The sequence below is a fragment of the Pipra filicauda genome, unplaced genomic scaffold (genome assembly GCF_003945595.2).
Source record: "Pipra filicauda isolate LSUMZ 115617 unplaced genomic scaffold, ASM394559v2 scaffold43_size3849885_pilon, whole genome shotgun sequence".
NCBI lineage: Eukaryota > Metazoa > Chordata > Aves > Passeriformes > Pipridae > Pipra > Pipra filicauda.
Window position 1 is genome coordinate 1656692 of NW_024104576.1, and position 19430 is coordinate 1676121.

Consider the following 19430-nt stretch of genomic DNA (forward strand, 5'->3'; position numbering starts at 1 on the left):
GGTTTAGGAAACTTAGTTCTACCTAAAAATGTGAAAAATGAAGCAAAAATAACTTCAGGTCTTGCCACATTTGATGCACTTTTCAGGAGAGCAGAGCAGTAAATAACATCCTCGAGATACCTTTTCTGTGTGCTCTCAGGAGGGCCATTTACTCAATAGCCTAATTTAGGAACTCTGTTTTTATTGAAATCTCGGTTACTGAAAGAAAACATCCTTTCCTTCTAATTAGTAAGACAGTGGAAGAGATTTTTTACTAGGAACATGTGAGAAGTGTTCAGGGTGGCAAAGAGCCTCTTCTGCTAATGCTTAGCATTTAACTCTAGTTTCAACCATTTCAGCACTGTCTTTTATCGTAGTCTGCAATTTCTGCCCCCTCCCCACCTTTTTTTTAAAACCAACTTCACAGGTGCTTAAATGCAAGCTAGGTGACCTTCATATTTAAAAACTTGATGAGGCCAAGTAGATTTCTGCAGACCTGTGAGCTATTCAGATCATGGTTAGAACTAATGAAAACCTCAGCTAACTTGAACAGTTTTCCCAAGCCCATGTCCTGACACCCCAGCACCCACTGCACCGGTCCTGTGGGGGAGCTCTCACGTGCTGTTTAAAGCAACACTTGGGAAAAACTGAAAGTTAAGAGAAACAAGTGAGTTTAAAAACACAACTTCAAGACATTACCTCTCTTATGTCTTCGTTGCCTTCTTTGATATTTTCTGTTGCACCCACAACTAATTGATGGATATTGTCAATATCAGTTTCCTGTTTTAAAAAAGAAATAAAACTGAGAAACAGTAATGAAGGTTAGGAAAAAACCACTTCCAAGCACTTAGAGAACAAGCAGAACTCAAAAATAAAATCAAATCTGGTATTACTAACATCTTTGTTTCATTGATGCAAAGGTATAGAGTAATTACAATTAAGTTGCAATTTCTTTATCTGTGATTTTATGAGCCTGAATGGAGACCACCAAGATCAGCAGGAAGTCTCCCATTTATCCAGAATCAAGTTTAACCTGTCTGATATTTCCCAGCTCTTTTGGAAGAGGCAGCACCACTTCCAGAAAGGATGTTATGAAATAACACATTTAACAGAACACCAGTTCTGAGGCAGAGAAATCATCCTAACACATGTTGTGTTTTCCATTCCCAGTACATACTAATAAGTAACAACAGTGAATATCCTGATTTTGAATTTGAAAAACAAACAAAAATCTTTTCCTTCACATGTGCACCAAAGATTCATTAATCTTATGTTTACACATTGCATGCAAGCAAGAGCAAAATATCTCCAAGAAAATCTTCAAGCTTTATTTGCTGCTGCAGTATTAAAACACACTAACCTGTTGTAAGACTTTCTCAGTGAATATCTCTTGTAATCTGGAGATTTCCACCACTTTTCCTTCAATTTGTCTTGGCAAAGAACAGAAATACTCCATTAGAAACCAAGTGCAAGCATGTGTTGCTGTTGCAGATTCAGACTCTCCAGCCCAGTAAGTGGCTGTTCAGGAGGCCACTGTTTTGTCAGCCATCAGCACCAGCCTGTGATCAGGGCTTGGATGTTCCTGGTTGGAAAACAACCAGCCCATAGAGAAGCCCTGGAAAAGGCATCACCCAGCAGCGCTCAGCGAGCTGCCTTCACTGCCAGGGGTTCACCTGTCTCCCTTCTTCTGTCTCACATAACAACATCCATGGTGGGCCCTAAGCAGCTGATTTTGACATATCCTCTTTATATGCTACTATGACCTGTGGAATTCACCTTGCCTGGGACTAATAATCCAAAAGTCAGTTTCTAGCTTGAGTAGCTGTTCAGCTGTTGTGCAAAGCAAGGGAGAGTGAACGGTGCTGCTGTAAGCACAGCCAGGTCTCTGCACAGGGTCAGCGATGGCACCTCCCCCACTGCTGTCTGTGTATGCAGTGGACCACAGGGTATGAGTGGAAAATTTAGCATTTTAAAACTTGGGTCAGGGAGAATGTAAACCTTCCAAATTTAACAGTACTATTCTGGATAGTTTGTGTGACCCTCAGAATCATTCTTTACCCTGTGGGACAGCACACAGCACCCTTCCTGGGTGCTCCTGTTTCATGCCACCTCCTCCCACACCACTCCAGTTGGTGCAGGCAGCCAGGTGTCCTGCAGCCAGTACACTGCGCGTGGGTGTTGTCCAGGTCATGGGACTGGCACATGCCCCAGTTTGTTGAGTAACAGAAAGTTGTACCTGACTTCATCAAAGAGATTGTTCATTTCACCAACAAGTCTCTGGTTCTCCTGTTCAAACTGGAAAAAGGGAGGAAATGACACACATGAGTTCACATGCCTGGACTCGGGGACCTTTCTTAATGCCCACGGTGATAACCAACTCCCACCCTTTCCTTGCCATCCATTACAGTATGTCTCAACTAAAACAATCTTAAAGTTACTCCAGTTTCTTTGCAGTAAGGAATGATACAGTGGATGAATCTGTCCTTTCTGTATTATTTTAGAAATTTCAGTGGAGAAATCTTTCATGCTTGTGAAAGCATGTGATTCTCTTCATGCCATCTTTGCGCTGTCCTTCACATTCATGTACTGCCGGTGGAATGAATTTAGGAGCCTTTAGATTTTGCTGCAGTATGAAATACTTTACAAATGCACTGGCTGTAGTTATTCCAAAAGAGCTCCTTCAATTAAAACTCATGAGTATTTAATGAAACATTTAAATATATTGTTAGCACTGCATTTGTCAAATAGAAGGCTTTATGCAGGAAAATAAGCTTTTGCTTTTCAAGCATACATGACTCTCAGATAATTTGGGACTCATTACAGAACAACTGACCATGCAGCAAGTATGATGACAAGATTTGCGGAAACAAAATCTGCACAGCCATAATAATGGAGAGAAGGGTCTCTCATGTCTCAGTGGATCTTACTGGAAACCACGTGATGAGGGCTCCCACACTGCCACTGTGCCCCACACTTTGTGCAGTAATATTTTTCATCTTGCTTCAGGCCCAGCAGAGCCTAAGAGAAACAGTACCTGAGTCTCTGTAAGCAGCATATTAAATGTCAACCTGCATGCCTTAAGGTGAAGTTGTTACTGCTAAAAATCAGAAATTTGTAGATTTAATCTCACCGAAGCGAGTGTTAAATGACAGGTATGAGTTTGAAGAAGGGTAACAGTGAATCTCATAGAAAAAGGTTTAGTCTTCTGACATGGGCAATTTACGTCATGAAGTATAAAGAAAAATTACTTATTTCTTTAACATACAGATTTCTTTTTGTACTAGAGGTCACTGTCTACCTGATTGGCAAGAATAGCTTTCTCTTTTTGGTTAAAGGATTACAGAGAGTCTAAGAGGAGGGTTATTGGGCACTGTCACCTTCACTGTGGGGTAGAGGCCTCAGGGAAGGCGTCCAGCCCCATGAGGTGAGGGGGAACAGAGCAACATACTGCACAGTTCCCTGAAGTCCCATTGATTTCCACTCTAAAGATCCAATGGTTTTGTTAAATAAGAAAATATCGGTGTTGCAAGTCACTGCTGTCTGTAGTGACTCCTCCTACAGAGCAGATCATTTGTTAAAATATAATTGCCTAAAATACAGTGATATTTACTTCACAGCGGTAGATGGCTAAAGGTGTTTCATCTCTGAACATAAATGTTCACACCGCTGTATGGCTGGTTTTGGTAGAGTCACCTCACAACAAAGCCAAGGAACAGAGCAGTGAAACAGAGCCATGAGATCCAGCACTGCAATGACTGGTTGCTCCTTGAGTGACTAAGGGGGGCCACCAAGCTGTAATTGTTTTTCTGACTTCTGTAAGGATAAGTATTTCTGTAAAATATTCAACATCAGAAATTCCCTATTTTGCTGCCTTAGTAAAACTGAGATGACAACTAATTTAGAAGACAAATTTTAATAAAGAAACAGTGAATGATTTTAATCCCTTACAAATAGCACAAATCCACTTGAGAAAGTATTCTTTAAAAAGTCCCTTTGATACTTAAAACCCTCCACTGGCACAGATTACCTTCTAAACTGCTAAATGATCTTTGCAACTTGAAATCATGGCTGATGAAGCACTTGGCACATACAGCAGTTAAGATATGCTAAAACAGTCAATTGAACAAAGGGTTAGAGCACTGAACACATCATATACCAGTGTGTCACAAAGGGATTTACATGATGGGAACCCAAAACCAAGCTCTAGCAGTCAGTATAGCTCAAAGGTTTATGGCTTACTGAAGTAGCCTCTTTTATGACAGTGAAATATTCGGTTACCAAAATATAGCATAAAGTGACAAACTGCTTAATATATGTCTAAAAATCTAATGCATAAAAGAAATCATCACCACTCCTTTTTGTTATCCCATGAAAGAAATCACTAGATATGCTGTTCCTGAATTTAAGACATAACCAACCAAAAAAAGATAGAAGGTAGATATTTTCACAACTCTAAACGTCAGAGCCAGATTTTTCCCCAGTCAATGCAACCAGAAGATATCTGCTCACAGTAACTATAAAAACCCTTAATACACCTGTACTCAGAGTTATAAACTGGAATTTATTGTGCAAATCATGCAATAACCTACAAACATTTTGAACAATGTCAGGCTCTCTCCTGAGGATAAAATACTGATAGAAATTGCTGCTCTAGCAATATGATAGGGCTTTAATTCATTATTTTATCTACAGGAAGGATCACAGAACCATGACTGAGATTTGTTAAGTATGATTTGACACAACATATCCCAGCTTAAAACCAACGCAGCAGTTGTGTAACCTACACTCTTTATAGAATGGTTTAGGATGGAAAAGACCTTTGAAATTAAGTCCAATTATTAAGCCAGCACTGCCAAGGCCACCACTAAACTATGTCCCTAAGTGCCATGTCTACATGTCTTTTCAATCCCTCTAGGGATGGTGACTCCACCACTTCCCTGGGCAGCCTGTTCCAGTGCTTGACAACCCTTTCAGTGAAGAAATTTTTCCTAAGATCCAATCTAAACTTCCCCTAGGGCAACTTGAGGGCATTTTATCTTGTCCTGTCACTTGTTACCTGGGAGAAGAGACCGACCCCCACTTGGATACAACCTCCTTTCAGGGAGTTGTAGAGAGTGATAAGGTCTCCCTTGAGCCTCCTTTTCTCCAGGTTAAACACCCCCAGCTCCCTCAGCCTCTCCTTATAGGACTTGTGCTCCAGATGCTTCACCAGCTCCATTGCCCTTCTCTGGACATGCTCCAGCACCTCAATGTCCTTCTTGCAGTGAAGGGCCCAAAACCGAATACAGGATTGAAGGTCCTTTTCCAATGGGCAGTCTTCCAGTCACTCTGACCCCAACCTGTAGCACTGCCTGGGGTTGTTGTGACCTGGCACTTGGCCTTCTTGAACCTCATACAATTGGCCTCAGCCCATCAGTCCAGTCCATCCAGATCTCTCTACAGAGCCTTCCTGCCCTCCAGCAGATAGACACTCCCACCCAACTTGGTGTCATCTGCAAACTGACAGAGGGTGCACTCAGTCCCCTTGTTCACATCATTGATAAAGACATTAAACAGGACTGGCCCCAGTACTGAGCCCTGGGGGACACCACTGGTGACCGGCCACCAGCTGGATTTCACTCCATTCACCACCACTCTCTGGGCCTGGACATCTGACCGTTTTTACCCAGTGAAGAGTCCACCTGTCCAAGCCATGAGCAGCCAGTTTCTCCAGGAGAATGCTGTGGGAAGTGGTGTCAAAGGCTTTAGTAAGGTCCAGGTAGACACATCCACAGCCTTTCCCTCATCCACTAAGTGGATCACCTTGTCTTAGAAGGAGATCAAGTTGGTCAAGCAGGACCCACCTTTCATGAATCCATGTTGGTTGGGCCTGATCCCCTGGTTGTCCTGCAAGTGCTGTGTGATGTCACGCAAGATGATCTTTTCCATGACCTTCCCCAGCACTGAGGTCAAGTTGACAGGGCTGTAGTTTCCCAGACCCTCATTCCAGCTCTTCTGGGCTGATGGGTGTCACGTTTGGTGACCTCCAGTCAACTGGGACCCCTTCAGTTATCCAGGACTGCTGGTAAATTATGCAAAGTGCCTCAGTGAGCACTTGAGCCAGCATCCTCAGTACCCTTGGTACTCAAACCCATAGACTTTTGTGTGTCTAAGTGGCAAAGCAGGTCCACTGATCATTTCACCTTGGATTATGAGAGCTTCATTGTGCTCCCCGTCCCTGTCATCCAGCTCAGGGGGCTGGATACCTGAGAACAACTGGTCTTACTATTAAACAATGAGGCAAAGAAGATATTAGGTACCTCAGCCTTGTCCTCAGCCTTTGTTACTATGTCTCCCCTTGCATCCAGGAATGGATACAGATTTTCCTTAGCCCTCCTTTTGTTGCCAATACATTTCTAAAAACATTTTTTTATTGTCTTCTACTGCAGTAGCCAGATTAAGTTCTAGGTGGGCTTTGGCCCTTCTGATTTTCTCCCTGCATAATGTTAGCCTGTCCCTACATAAATTTAACCTCTCCCTGCATAACCTAAAGGATTTAGATGAGCAATGAAAAAACCAGTGCACATTCAAATGCTCAAATTATATCTAGTTACACCTACATTGGACACAGATTTACCTGAAAATCAGAATAATGGATCTAGTGAATTTAAAGTCTTTTAGGAGGTCAACTCTTAGCTGTAAGTTTCAGCAAAAAGGCACTGAAAGAGCAGTTTTGCTGTGGAATAGTCACCACATACACCCCTAGTGTTTGTAATTCAGCTAATTATAGTGTTCTTAAAACAAACCAAAACAACAACCCTAAGAAAAAAAGATCTGTCCACAGAACAGAGAGGTGGTTTGCGCAGCTCTGAGCATCTACATATTGTGGCAACATTTACATATTACAAAAATATACAACTCTGCTTACAGTTTGTCAACTCCTATAATACGTATTCAAAGCCAGCAGTAAAAATCTACTTGACAAGAAATGACCCTCACTGGGGAAGGTTGTTCTGGTGAGAGGAGGGTGTTGTAGTGGTACCTCCCTTTGTATGCTTTTTTCAGTTCTACTTTTTTACTATCAGTACTAACCCCCAAGGAGTGCCTAATAAGCAGTTTTGGATTGGAGATTTTAGGAGTCCAGAAATCCTTCAAATCATTAAACTATGAACACAGATTTTTCCCTTATCTGCAGCCTTACTCTGAAAAGTAAAAAGGTACAATAGGATTTCATGAAAAAGAAATGTATTTATTCCCAAAATATCATGACAAGGGATGTAACACATTTAAAACTTAATTACAGTGTGAGGCCTATAAAACACAACCCCCTTTTAGCAGTCAGTCAGAGCCATCACCTTTGATGCTCATTTCCCCAGTTCCTCTGGAAGCAAGGGGGCTAACAGGATTCTGACTAAAGACAGGAGAACAAAAATATGCAAAGAATTCTCTTTAATAAGAAAACAGAAAGCAGGAGTAAGCCTTCAGATTTTAGACTGGCACTCAGGAACAATATGAGAGCATACAGAGCAGCCTCTGAAGAACCTTTTCTCTTTAGCAAACCAAACCATAATTACATGCAATTTACTCATCTCTGACTGGAAGGGTGATGCATATCATGTCTGGGAACACTTCTAATAACTGCCTAGGAAGCTTCACAAACTCATTCTGTAGCAGCCCTTTCCGTTAGTGAAGCTCACTGTTCTGAAATCTGCACAGCTACTGACTGAAATCTTTTTCTTTCTTACTTTATATAAACCCCCTTGCTTATGTAGAAAGGTTTTCTAAGAATTTTGAGCTATGTTCAAAATGATAAATTTTAGGAATAATCAAAAAATCTGACAAGTTGTCAGCAACCATGCCTTTGTCAGAAATTTTCTACTATATCAGTTCAACGGTAAGCAGAATTGGATCAATCAATACATAAACATGCTGATAACAGGGAAATGCAAAAAAGTTAAAATTCATGAAATTCTGTTGTGACATATCTATTCCTTCTGATCTTGATAATAAAAAAATAAAAAGAAATAAAATGAAGTATAACTTCATAGCTATACTTAAATAGTACAACTGCTTAAGTTGTGCCCTAAAAGCCATCCAAGAAAATAGAGTCAACACTTTATTCCTTCAGAAGTTTCATAATGCTTCTTCTGATGTTGCTTTGACTTCTATTATTTCCTGACTAAAAAAAAGCAACTAATGATTGTAATTTTAAAAAAGCAATTTTAATTTCAATTGTTGAAAATTAATTATACTAATTTCATGTCTCCATGTAAATATTTTGTAGCAATGTTAAATATTTGTTGCTACTACAAGAACCAGGAAGACACATGCAAAAGGTGTATCTTGTTATGGCACTATTCTGCATAAAATGAATGCTAAAAATTAATTTGGGCGAATCCGTATTATCTTTTTAACACATATGAATACAGCAGAAAATACGATAAAACGGACAATAAGACACAAGATTAACTTACCATTTGTATTTCTTCAGGTGACAGCTCATCTTCTCCTTTGCCATCCCCCCATAATCCAAGGTTACTTTGGGCATCAGGCAGATTCCTGTCTGTAAAAGAAGCACTAAACACCTGAGACAATACAGGGCACTGAACAGTAAAGTGAAAATAACTTTTCAGCCATGTTAGACTGCTGATGAAATTGTTGTATCTCCTTTGTCAGTAACTGAGATTCACCCTACATTTACAGCATGAAATTACACTGATAACCTTTAACATCCAAACCGGGCCAAAAGCCTATGTGCATGTTTAATTTTATGAACTACAAGGAGTTGCACTAACATACTGACAGTGAAAGATGTAAAACAACTCACAATGCACTAAGACTTTTTAGGGCATAAAATACTGTGGCAGTTGTCTTTCAGCAGACAAAAACACACAATTTTCAAAATAACAGTCTATATGCAAACTATTATCTTCCAATGAGACTTGACAGTACCACCAGCTACTCATTCCAAAAACTAAAACCAGAATTTCGAAGATAATTTGTGCAAAGTTCACAGGACAAACTCTATCTCCTCATGCTGTTGAAACTTCCTGTTACAGCTCAAATCCCACACCACACTGTGCAAGGGGTCTTCCTGCATATAACAGGAATCAGCTCCAATCCCACAAATTAACCACAACACATCAAAGCTGCTTCATATATTTGAGTAGTACTTCCCCTTTGATTAAAGCTAATCATCTGCATAAATCTTTGCAGGAGTCGGGCATAAAAGATCTTGAATGGCTATTTCTGGGATATTCCCTTCTGGAAGATTTAATTTTAGGCTTAATTATATACTTCTGATTACAGACAAAGAAGTTAGATTGGGGAAGAAAAGAAACTATGCTAGAGGAATCTACTGTTTCTGAAGCTTTTTTAGCATCAGTGTTTAAAAACCTTGCAGCCTTGAGAGGGCCTCTGTTCTCTCCACTGGCTGTGACATTTTTACAAAACTCAGAGATTTGCACCACCTCACAATGGATCAACGATGAACCTGCTTGGACTTATCAGATGCAGGTTGCAAATTAAAATACAGAAAGATTTAGCTTTTACTTTTTCATACATTCAGGCTTCCTATTTATCCCAGTAAATTTTTTCAGGCATTTATGATTGTGTTAATTTATTTTGTTATAACCTTCTAAACCTATTTTTTTTTCAATTGCATATGCAGCACTGATGCATCAACATTCAGATACTAACTTGTCTTGAGAAGCCTCTGAAAGGAGTAGGCCTATTTATAAACACATATATGAAAACGGTTATTAGGAGAAGTTTTCCCTTTTATCCTTCACAATAGTATTTGTGAAAACTCTTGAAAAATAAATATCATAAAAGAGTATTGTTGTGTATGTCTCCTTTATAAATTTTTTTTTTGGCTTCCTAACAACCAAACCAGGATGCACAAACAATGGCAGTGTTACAAATGAGGGATGTGGATAAGGAATATAATAAATTTGAAAAAAAAAAAATCAGTTCTTTCTTTTGAGTAATAAGAAATAAACCCAAGAATAGCTTTAAAGATTTTTAGGAAGTATTTGACTCCGTTTCTTTCCATGGGGTATTATCAGTATTTCAAGCCTATTTCACAGAAATGCAAAACTAATTTGTTTAGGTAATCAATATATTTATATTTTATCAAAATTACAAGAAATTATTTACTGTATTCAAACAAAATAAGATAATTAGTTTATGGAGGGAAAAAAAAAAAAAAGGTATGTTCCTGTTTTATCCCAGAGGAACCAATTACTTTCAGGCACTCTCAGCACTGTTAAAAAACCAGCACCTGTATCCAATGTGATTGCTAATAAGGAAATATGGTAAGAGGCAAGCAAGAAACATGTATCTCCCCCTTGGGTTCTTCCTGTCACTGTGGTATATTTTGGGCTCTCTGCAGCTTTCAAAGAGCTGACAATAATGCTTTTCTGCAACTCAACCAGCAGAAGCCAAACTACATTGCTGATTCGGAAAGAGAAGCAGTTAACTCATGATGAAGATACAAAATAATCATCAAATCCTCTGAACCCTTTTCCATGCTGAAAGGAGACAGCTGCTAAGCTTGTGGACCACTTCAAAAGCTACTCATTATTTACATTTATTTCCATAAACTGTCAAATTTGTAATATGCAAATAAATACTGTCAGTATATAAAAGCAATCTCCAGAGAGTCTATTTTCCTACCATGAGGCATGTCCACTATAATTCTAATGTAAACAGGTGCTTTGCCTCGAAACAAAAGTAACCACATTTTGTTTTGGTTTCTGCCAAAAAAACCCAGACACAACCCAAGTTGTGCTTTAGCACGCCAAGTAAGACATTCAGCTGTTCACCAGTGTTCAAATTATGGACAGGACCACAAGCTGTTCTCACAAGTATCTTTACAGAGAGATTTAAAACAAGGGACCCAGGCATGCTGATGATGGCTAATTCCTAAAAACAAATTATCACCATTCTCTAAATCATGAGCATCCTGAATATGAAATAGTTTATTTTTAATGTGATCATTTCTCCAGTTTTTTAAAAATTTGAAAAGTTACTTGGAAAAAAAATAAAAATCAAAGGCTGTAAGATTTAAACTGAGCTTCTGGTTTCCTAGTCATCTTGTTCATGTTATTTTCACGCTTCGACAACCACCTACCAGCAAAGTCACAAGGCTGATTTCTGTAAGCAGCAGCAACCAGCACTTATCCTTATGTGAGGAATCACAGGCTGTGTGCATTTACAAACTGTTTCAGACAGATTTGTTTTGATATAGAAGTTCCATAATTTTCTAGTCTAGTCAGCAATCCCTCATAAGGACTCCATCAGCATCACTTGTGTGGCAGGACCCCTACTTTCTCATAAAAATTAAAGCATAAACTCATAAAAGTGAAAACCGAAGTAATCAAAATTAACATGCAATAAACAAAGCTGCATTTCTATTTATTGCAGTGGTTTGCTGTGTCCAAGGCAACCAAAGAACAATATTTTCCATGGTGTGGTGCAGATTTTTGGAGCTAAAAATTGTGATGACACTATGTGGTGGGAGTGCACACTTCCAGAGATTGCGGGGGCATTCGGTGACAAGGAAAGAGCACAGGGCAATGAAGATGCTACTATGCTGCTGCTTCTCTGGTGGCACCAGCTCACAGCTGCAAAACACTGATAGCGTGTTAAGGTGAAACTCGTCTATGTGCCTGTGTGCTGCATCACTCAGGACAGACTATAAAAAGGCACATAATCAAAAGCTGTACTTCTTACAATAAATTCAGCGTCAGGGGCAGATAGGGCTGCAGAAGTACAAACTGGTTAGGAAGATAAGCAATGACATATCAGAAAATGTTCACACACTGTGTGATAATTCAGTATTAGAGTCTTCATCCAGAAGTGGAGTACCCACTTCACATGAATCCACCCTCTGTACGGCCCTGCAGTCAGTCTCACAATATGCTTCTCAAAAGCCTGATCAGCTCAAGGAAGATTCAAGTCACAGAAATTGGCCCTTCTAACAAGAAGGAAGTACTATTGACCAGACAGTCCTTGCCACAAAAAGTAGAATATAACTACATTTTATTCTTACCTTTACTTTCCTCAGCAGAAAGTTTTTCTTCAGAATCATCTAAAGGATTTAATGAAGATTTTTCAGGGGATAGAGGTGATTTGGACACATTGGTCTGCTCAGGTTCAAGTCTGGACCTAGAAGAACAAGAGCCTATAATTTAACTGATACTACGCAAAAAAAAAAAATTCTCTAAAATGAGAACCACAGATTACTAAATCCAATATTTTAACTCTTGAAAACTTCACAGTAAAGATATTCCAGTCAAGATACAAAATGTACTTAGCAACTTTCACTGAAATATTATTACAAAGGCAAAGAAAGCACGAATAGTATTCCTGGACAAAACACACCACATGCTCAGAGTTGAGGAGAATATTGAAGGCTAGAGCATAAAAATACAGACACTTTATTAAACTTCCTTTCAAAGTGGCAGTGTATTAAAATATTTATTTTTTTTAAAAAACTCCAACATTTTGGTCATACTGAAAAATTCTTTTTAGTAGCATGGCCAACACTACTACTTTATTTTTTCAAGTGATAACGGTAATTTTACTTTATATTTTCAATTATCATAAGGGAAAAGTAAGAAAATACAACAGAATTAGCTTTTTTATACTACAGCTAAGTCCCTATTATGTAATTTTAATACAAAGGCAATGCAAAACATGAGAAGCGCATTCTATGATTATATTCTAAGTACTTGTCAAGCATGTTTCAGCGTGGCACCAAAAAAAATTGAAAATCATGGCAATATTTTTTTTTCCAGTAAATTTCTGTGATTTATTGTTGTCTACAATGAATTCTATAACTGCTACACAGCAGATAGTTAAATGCTTAGCAGTTATGCTGCTGGAGAAGGTAAAGAACGAAAAAAATAAAAAGCAATGGGCTGAATCACCTGCTGTGCCAACTTCATCACTTCCTCCCCTCAAAAATATAATCAACAGTTAATCTCATTATGATCTACAATTCTCCCCTGTGCCTAACAGAAGATGATGCATTTTGTGTTCCTTTCCTTCTCTCCATTGTGTCTAAATTCTAACCCATAATTAGAAAATTCTAAAAAACCCGGAATATAATGCATTAGTCATCCCTGAGTGACTGTTATTTAACAAGAAAAAAACAGTAGCAGGGAACCTTTCTTAGTTACAAAACCTCTGAAAGTACTGGGCTTTTGGTAATTTTACAAAAAAGAACTCTTCTCTCATCTCCTCCCTCTCAAGTCCCAGATTTGCCTAATAATAAGGAAAAAAAATACTTATCTAGATGTCTGTGCAGTTCAAATAATAGTTTTGAGACTAATAATATTAAACACCAATTCCCCAGCTAACAAAACTATCAGCTTGATTTTAATAATTGCATACATAATTCACAAAATATTCTAATGGGAAAAGAAATTTACAATTGAAATGAAATATAATCTTGAATACCAATAAACACAAAAATTGAAAATCACAACCAAGTACCTTTGTAGAAAAAAAATGCTTATGTTTCTGTTTCTCAGCTTTTCTTTACAGGGAACTAGTCCTAACTGGCAGAACTTTTTAATCAAAAAATATGAGTTAATACATAAAGACAACTTCTGTAAAAAAATTATAATACTCAGGCAATTTGTTGAAGAGCTTAGGATGGTTATCAGTATGAAAGGAAACGATGAAATACATTCCTACTGCAAACCTTTCAGTACTCTCTGATACATACATATTTTAAATTGACTAAACTGCAGGAAAGAAGAGCTGCACTAGAATTAATTTACTTTTAAAGAAATGTATTCTTTTATTGTTTGTTGTCCTTACTTTGCACGGTATGCTAAATGTATTTCAATTTAAAATGAACAAAGTGCCTGGGATGCATTGTTTAAAGAATGCCTAGTTCTTTTAAGTGAAGGTACACTTCTCATCACATAAAGCATCAGCTGAAATCCTTGGGGAAATCACAAATTAACAATACTATTTTTCTTCAAGTTGTAATAAAGATTGGGTTATGCACTGTGATTTATTTAAATTGAATTTTAATTTAAATGACAATTTGGCCATTATACCACATCTGCAATGCATACAGACTCTACCTGGTCAACATCAGTTTTCTAGTTCTTACATCCATAAAGACAGGTAAAGAGGTGCATCATGTTCCTACTTGCCACGAACACCTGTCATCTCAAGTAGCATTTACTAACAAAACAGTCACTTGCTTTAGCAGAAAGATAGGGGCTTAAAAAAAAAAAAGGTAAAAAAAAGCCAGAAAGAAAGAGAACAGGAGAGAAAAGTGATCATCTCTTGTACCTAAACAGACAGTATCCTAAATGGCACATCTTTGAGACATCCTATTTCTGAGACATATTACCAATGCAGCATTTTCTTGTAAATAATTTTGTTCAGAATATTACTTAATGGGACACACAAAAATATTTTGGTGCACTTGTAGAAGTCAAATAGGTTTATTAACCCACATTTTACTGATTTGGTTCTTTAATCCTTTACCTACATGAGAAGTACAGCACTATATTGGCACTCTGTAAAAGAGCCCTGGAATGCCCTGGAATGCACCTGCAGAAGATGCTCATGCAACCACAGATTTCCATTAAAACAATCTCCTTAGAATCTAACCATGAATAACAGTTTTGTTGAATGTCCTAAAAGCAAAAGGTACAGTTCACTATTTTTGACACTACTCACAGTCTCTTCTTATCTATCACTCGCTTAACTCGGATGGCTCTTTGTTCAGAATACAGCTTGCACACTCCTGTTCAAGATAGCAGTAAACAAAATTTCAGGTTAGAAGAACAAGATTCCTTTCTTGGAAAATCATCCATTTTTAACCATGCAATAAATACAAAGTACTTTTTAAGTAATCTTCAATGAAGTCCAAGACAGCGGTTCTGTGCTCCTTTACCTGAGCAGACAGGACACCCCTGTGTGCTGAAATACAAAAGAAAGATATAAGACAATCTTGTAACTTCTTAATGAATTCCAAAACAGTTTGCACTTTCAGTTGATATGAAAGTTGCATACTCAAAAGCCTATTTTAAATATAGATATATTTAAATACAGGTTCTCTAAAACAGCAAGTCATTACGAGAAATCAAAAACTAAAGCCACCTAGTGTCTTTATAGTAATTTTATATATGCCAAGGAGTTATATTACGTCAATTAAATTTCTAAACAGGAATAGGTGTCATCTAGCTAAGCACAGCAACACAGATCTAGAGATTTAACTTGCTTAAAATATCGAACTTCTTCAATTCCCCAGTATATAAACTATGTGGAAGTATTTGGGCTTCATTGTGTCAAACATCCTTTTAATTCACATATATTGATACTTCTTATTTTATACTATGTAGTTCCCAGGCGTGCCTGACTTTCAGTGATTCTGAATAATGTTACAACTATGTTTGGATAGCATTTCACAGCTGATGAAAATCTTCAGTGTATTGACAAAACACAGGTACAGCAAGCCAACTTGAAAAAGGCCAAACAGAAATTCGCTCTACAACTTCCACAGGATAGCGTAGTAGAGGTATGATCTCAGATTCAAGTTGTCAAAAATGCTGTTAATTGACCAGAACTTCGTTAAAGTTATTTAATTATTTCAAACTTGGAATTTTATACCTGTAATACCTTACAGGTGGACAAGTTAGAAAGAGACAACCATTGAATTTAGAGAGCTTTCGTTCAGGCCACAGTGATGAATTACTACTCAAGTTGTAAATATTTAAGACTCTTTTTTACACTTGTATTTGAACAAATAAATAAAATTCTATGCTCTGGCCTCTCTTTCCACTAACATTTAAGAAAATGAAGTACAGTACTAAACAGCCAATGGGACTACACAGATGCAAACAAAAAGGCAATGAGACCTCACTAATCTCTTTCTAAAAGTGTTTCGGATTCACCAAGCAATATTCAGCATTACATTAGCCTTTATCAATAACTGAGAAAAAACATGTAAGAGCTGCTTAGTTTACCTTCTGTTCTCAGCTGATGAATGGCATCAGCACACGTTCTCATAAACACCTGAGCATCTTGATCTATCTGATCACGCTCCGTATCCGTCATCCTCCCATACTCAGACATAATATGGCTGAGAAAAAAAGACAAACCTGTCACTTACAAAACCCCCAACATAAAATCCACGAGTACACATCTTAGACCTTCCCAGCCACCATCTTCACAAAAACTTTTCTGGAACAATGATTTTCACGGAAAAAGGAGTATAAAGTACAATAAATATCCCTGACAAAAATGCCACTTCTATCAAATTTTTTTAACTTTTTTTTTTTAAACACTTTTACTAGTAAAATATATAAGAAAGCATCATCTTGTACATAATCAAATACTGAGCAGATAAGGAGAAAATACTACTAGAAAATATATCATTGCCCTCAGCACTTACTTCAGTGAAGCGTATTTAAATTCTAAAAACATAAAAAAAATTAAGATAATGGAATAGCTCAAATACTGAAAGAAGTAAGAAAAAAAGGAACTTATTTTAGTTAAATATCTTTTCATTATCTTAAATACAGAGCTTCATTTTTAAAGTAGCTGTACTATGAAATCTGTGAATTCAAAACAGACTAAGAATACTGGAAAATAATGCAAATTTTTAATATCAAATTGAATGTAATATTCATTAAAACCTGTTCCCACTGTTTATTTCTATTTTAGATTATACATAATGCATTTAGTATTTTCTAATGGTATTAATATATCTTTTTTTACTAAATTAATAAAAATAGAGGCCTGTCCTTGAAATATTAACACACTGTAGGTAACCACCAGAAAAGCATACTTTATGAAGGTATTTAACAGTGTTTCCACAGCCATAGGTGACAGGATGATAAAACTTTGCTACAGCAGCTTATCCTATGTTCATCTTGAGTTTCCTGATGATACAGTGATCATAGCCTATTATATCTTCTTTTTAAAAAAACAGAAAGAAAACCTTAACTATACGATACGTGCATTTGAATTTACTATTTTTATATGTGAAAATTTCCTCATGTATAATGCAATGATATTAATGCAGCAATACAAGTAAAAAGAAAGGATCTTCAGTTTGCAAAACTAGCCTGATACCCTTAGAGATCTCTTACACACTTCACTATCAGTTATCATCATGGCTAGGCTTCACGAACGAAGATTTGGGAAGGCTCTATCCACATTTGCTGCAGGCAAGCTGGTGGCTTATGAGGCCAATACGTGACAGACATATCCGATTGCAAAAGGCACAGCAGAAAGACTCCTTAGATGGTGTATTCTGCAATACACGGTTCTTTCTGCGTTGCCTTTTTTCCTCGAGGGTGATCCTGCGTGTGTTCTCGAAGGAGACAGCAGTGTTATAGATGGTGTGTCTCCAGGCCTCCCGACTGGAGGTCAGAGTAGACCAGTTATGGTGATCAATATGGCCAAGGCTGAGATGTTGTTTCAGGGAGTCCCTGTATCTTTTCTTCAGGGCTCCTCTTTTGCGGCAGCGAGTGGCAAGTTCAGTTTGCAAAACTAGCCTGATACCCTTAGAGATCTCTTACACACTTCACTACAGTAATGCCAATAATGTCTGCTGCAGTCCCTGCTACAGGAGTGCCCACAACCAGTTCACACAATCCCACCTCACATCAGTTCCTTCCTGCATCGTCAATGTACTGTAAGCATGGGTCTCCCAGACCTCTTCCACAAAGTTTTAAGTGTACTCTAATGTCCTTGAGTACTATACCAAAATGTCTTAGTTCCCATCCCATATAACTGGTTGCACGTCAAAAATCAGTACACAGTTCATCTGGCTTAAAGATTAGTTTCTGCTTACTGGCCAGTTAGTACACAAGCACAGATTAGCAAGCAAACAGTAAGACAAACTAATTAGAAGTAATATTTTATATTTCACATGTTTATTTCCAACACTGCCATGTATTTGAGATCCAAGTATCAGGGTTTTTTCCCCCCCCTACGGTTAAAACTATTCTAAATGTCATAAAATTAATTTTTAATACTTACAGAAAACCAGCCATATATAGTGTTTCCATTTATCTTTTACTAGCTGAATTGTTCCCCTTTGGTCAGGACAGACAGGTTTCATAAATTTGCAGCAGAATCCCTATCCCAGCTGTAATTAGTGATTTCTAACATATTACTCTAATTCGTACTTTTTGAGAAAGCAAATTCTGAATGATGAAAGACTTGAAATTGCCTGATTTTAGAAAAATGTAATAGAGGGGCTTTTCCCAACCTTGCTAAGATGACATATTGGCAGTTAAAAACAGAACATAACTCATATTGTTAAATGTATATTTAGACAGACCTCTCCCATACTCCCTTTGTACAGCTTGTACAGATGACTCTTTTTGTTACTAGTCTGTGGCATAAGCAAGTTCTTAGCATATGTAAAGCCAGAAAATGCATTCCTACATTCCCTTCCACACAGGCCCAGACGGGAGGGGACCATTAAGTTCATCTGGTATAGATGGCATAATGTATAACATCCTTCAGTGAGCTCTGTCTACAGAGTTACTTGAGCATGTTAGGGCACACAGATTCAGCTGGAAAATGAGCATGGAGTCACAGCCTGGTGATGGCCCCCTGATGAAGCAAAAAAACTACACTCCTCTATTTCAAATTGCAATAATAAATTCTGGCTGGTCTGCTACTGAACAGGGTATATAATGTTCTTGTCTTTACGTCTGTGTTCTTGTAATCTGCCCAGCTCTGCGGTATTTGCAGAGTTATATGCTTTCCATACACTTTTTAACATTACAGGGTAAAATAAAGATTACAAAATGCAAACCAGAATTTTCTCTGAAATCAGACTTAGAAATACATATGAAAAAACCTGCCTCAGGCACACTTCATTTTTTACTAACAGTAAAAACTACCACTAGTGTGGTACATTTACTAATGGTAGTGATATGCTGAGGATAACTGCAAGAGCTTTATCATTGGGAAGCAAGTTGTTAAGTTACTTTTCCTAGTTGCTAATACAAAACTAGGGTAGATCTTAAACAGGATTTTCACTGCTTCAAAGCTAGCAAAATGCAGCTTAACCCAGTAAAAAAGAAATAGAATACTTTTCCTTTTATAACTGCTTACAGCTAACACAGCATTTGGTACCAGCGCTTTTGAACATGAGCTGGTCAAGCAACTCAGAGGCAATGACACCTGAAACCCAACCTCCTTGGGAATGGAGTCACACAATCATATGCCATTATGTCAAAACACATATGGCATCCACTAGTATTAACAGGGAACTGAAGTCCCCATTGCACTCCCCAGTAAATCTGCACGTGGAGATTATACTGAAAATTCACTTAATTATCATCCTCCAACCTTACCGGAAAATGAACCGTTCACTAAAATAAAACAGGCCAAAATAAAACAAAACCACATCAAAACATCAGACAAAAACCAAATGAACAGAAAAAAAAGCCAGCTGTGTCTTGTATGTCAGA

At 37.7% G+C, this 19430-nt stretch overlaps 1 protein-coding gene across 1 annotated transcript in view; it reads right to left on the reverse strand.

Annotated features, from left to right (window-relative positions):
* Positions 1-19430, reverse strand: part of STX18 (syntaxin 18) — a 60854-nt gene that overhangs the window by 845 nt on the left and 40579 nt on the right. The window contains exons 3-10 of the mRNA XM_027736289.2: positions 15960-16075; positions 14836-14913; positions 14671-14737; positions 12014-12129; positions 8433-8521; positions 2216-2274; positions 1340-1409; positions 679-759 (exon numbers count right to left, since the gene is read on the reverse strand). Coding sequence (XP_027592090.1) covers positions 679-759; positions 1340-1409; positions 2216-2274; positions 8433-8521; positions 12014-12129; positions 14671-14737; positions 14836-14913; positions 15960-16075 — 676 coding nt within the window. The remainder of the gene's footprint in view (positions 1-678; positions 760-1339; positions 1410-2215; positions 2275-8432; positions 8522-12013; positions 12130-14670; positions 14738-14835; positions 14914-15959; positions 16076-19430) is intronic.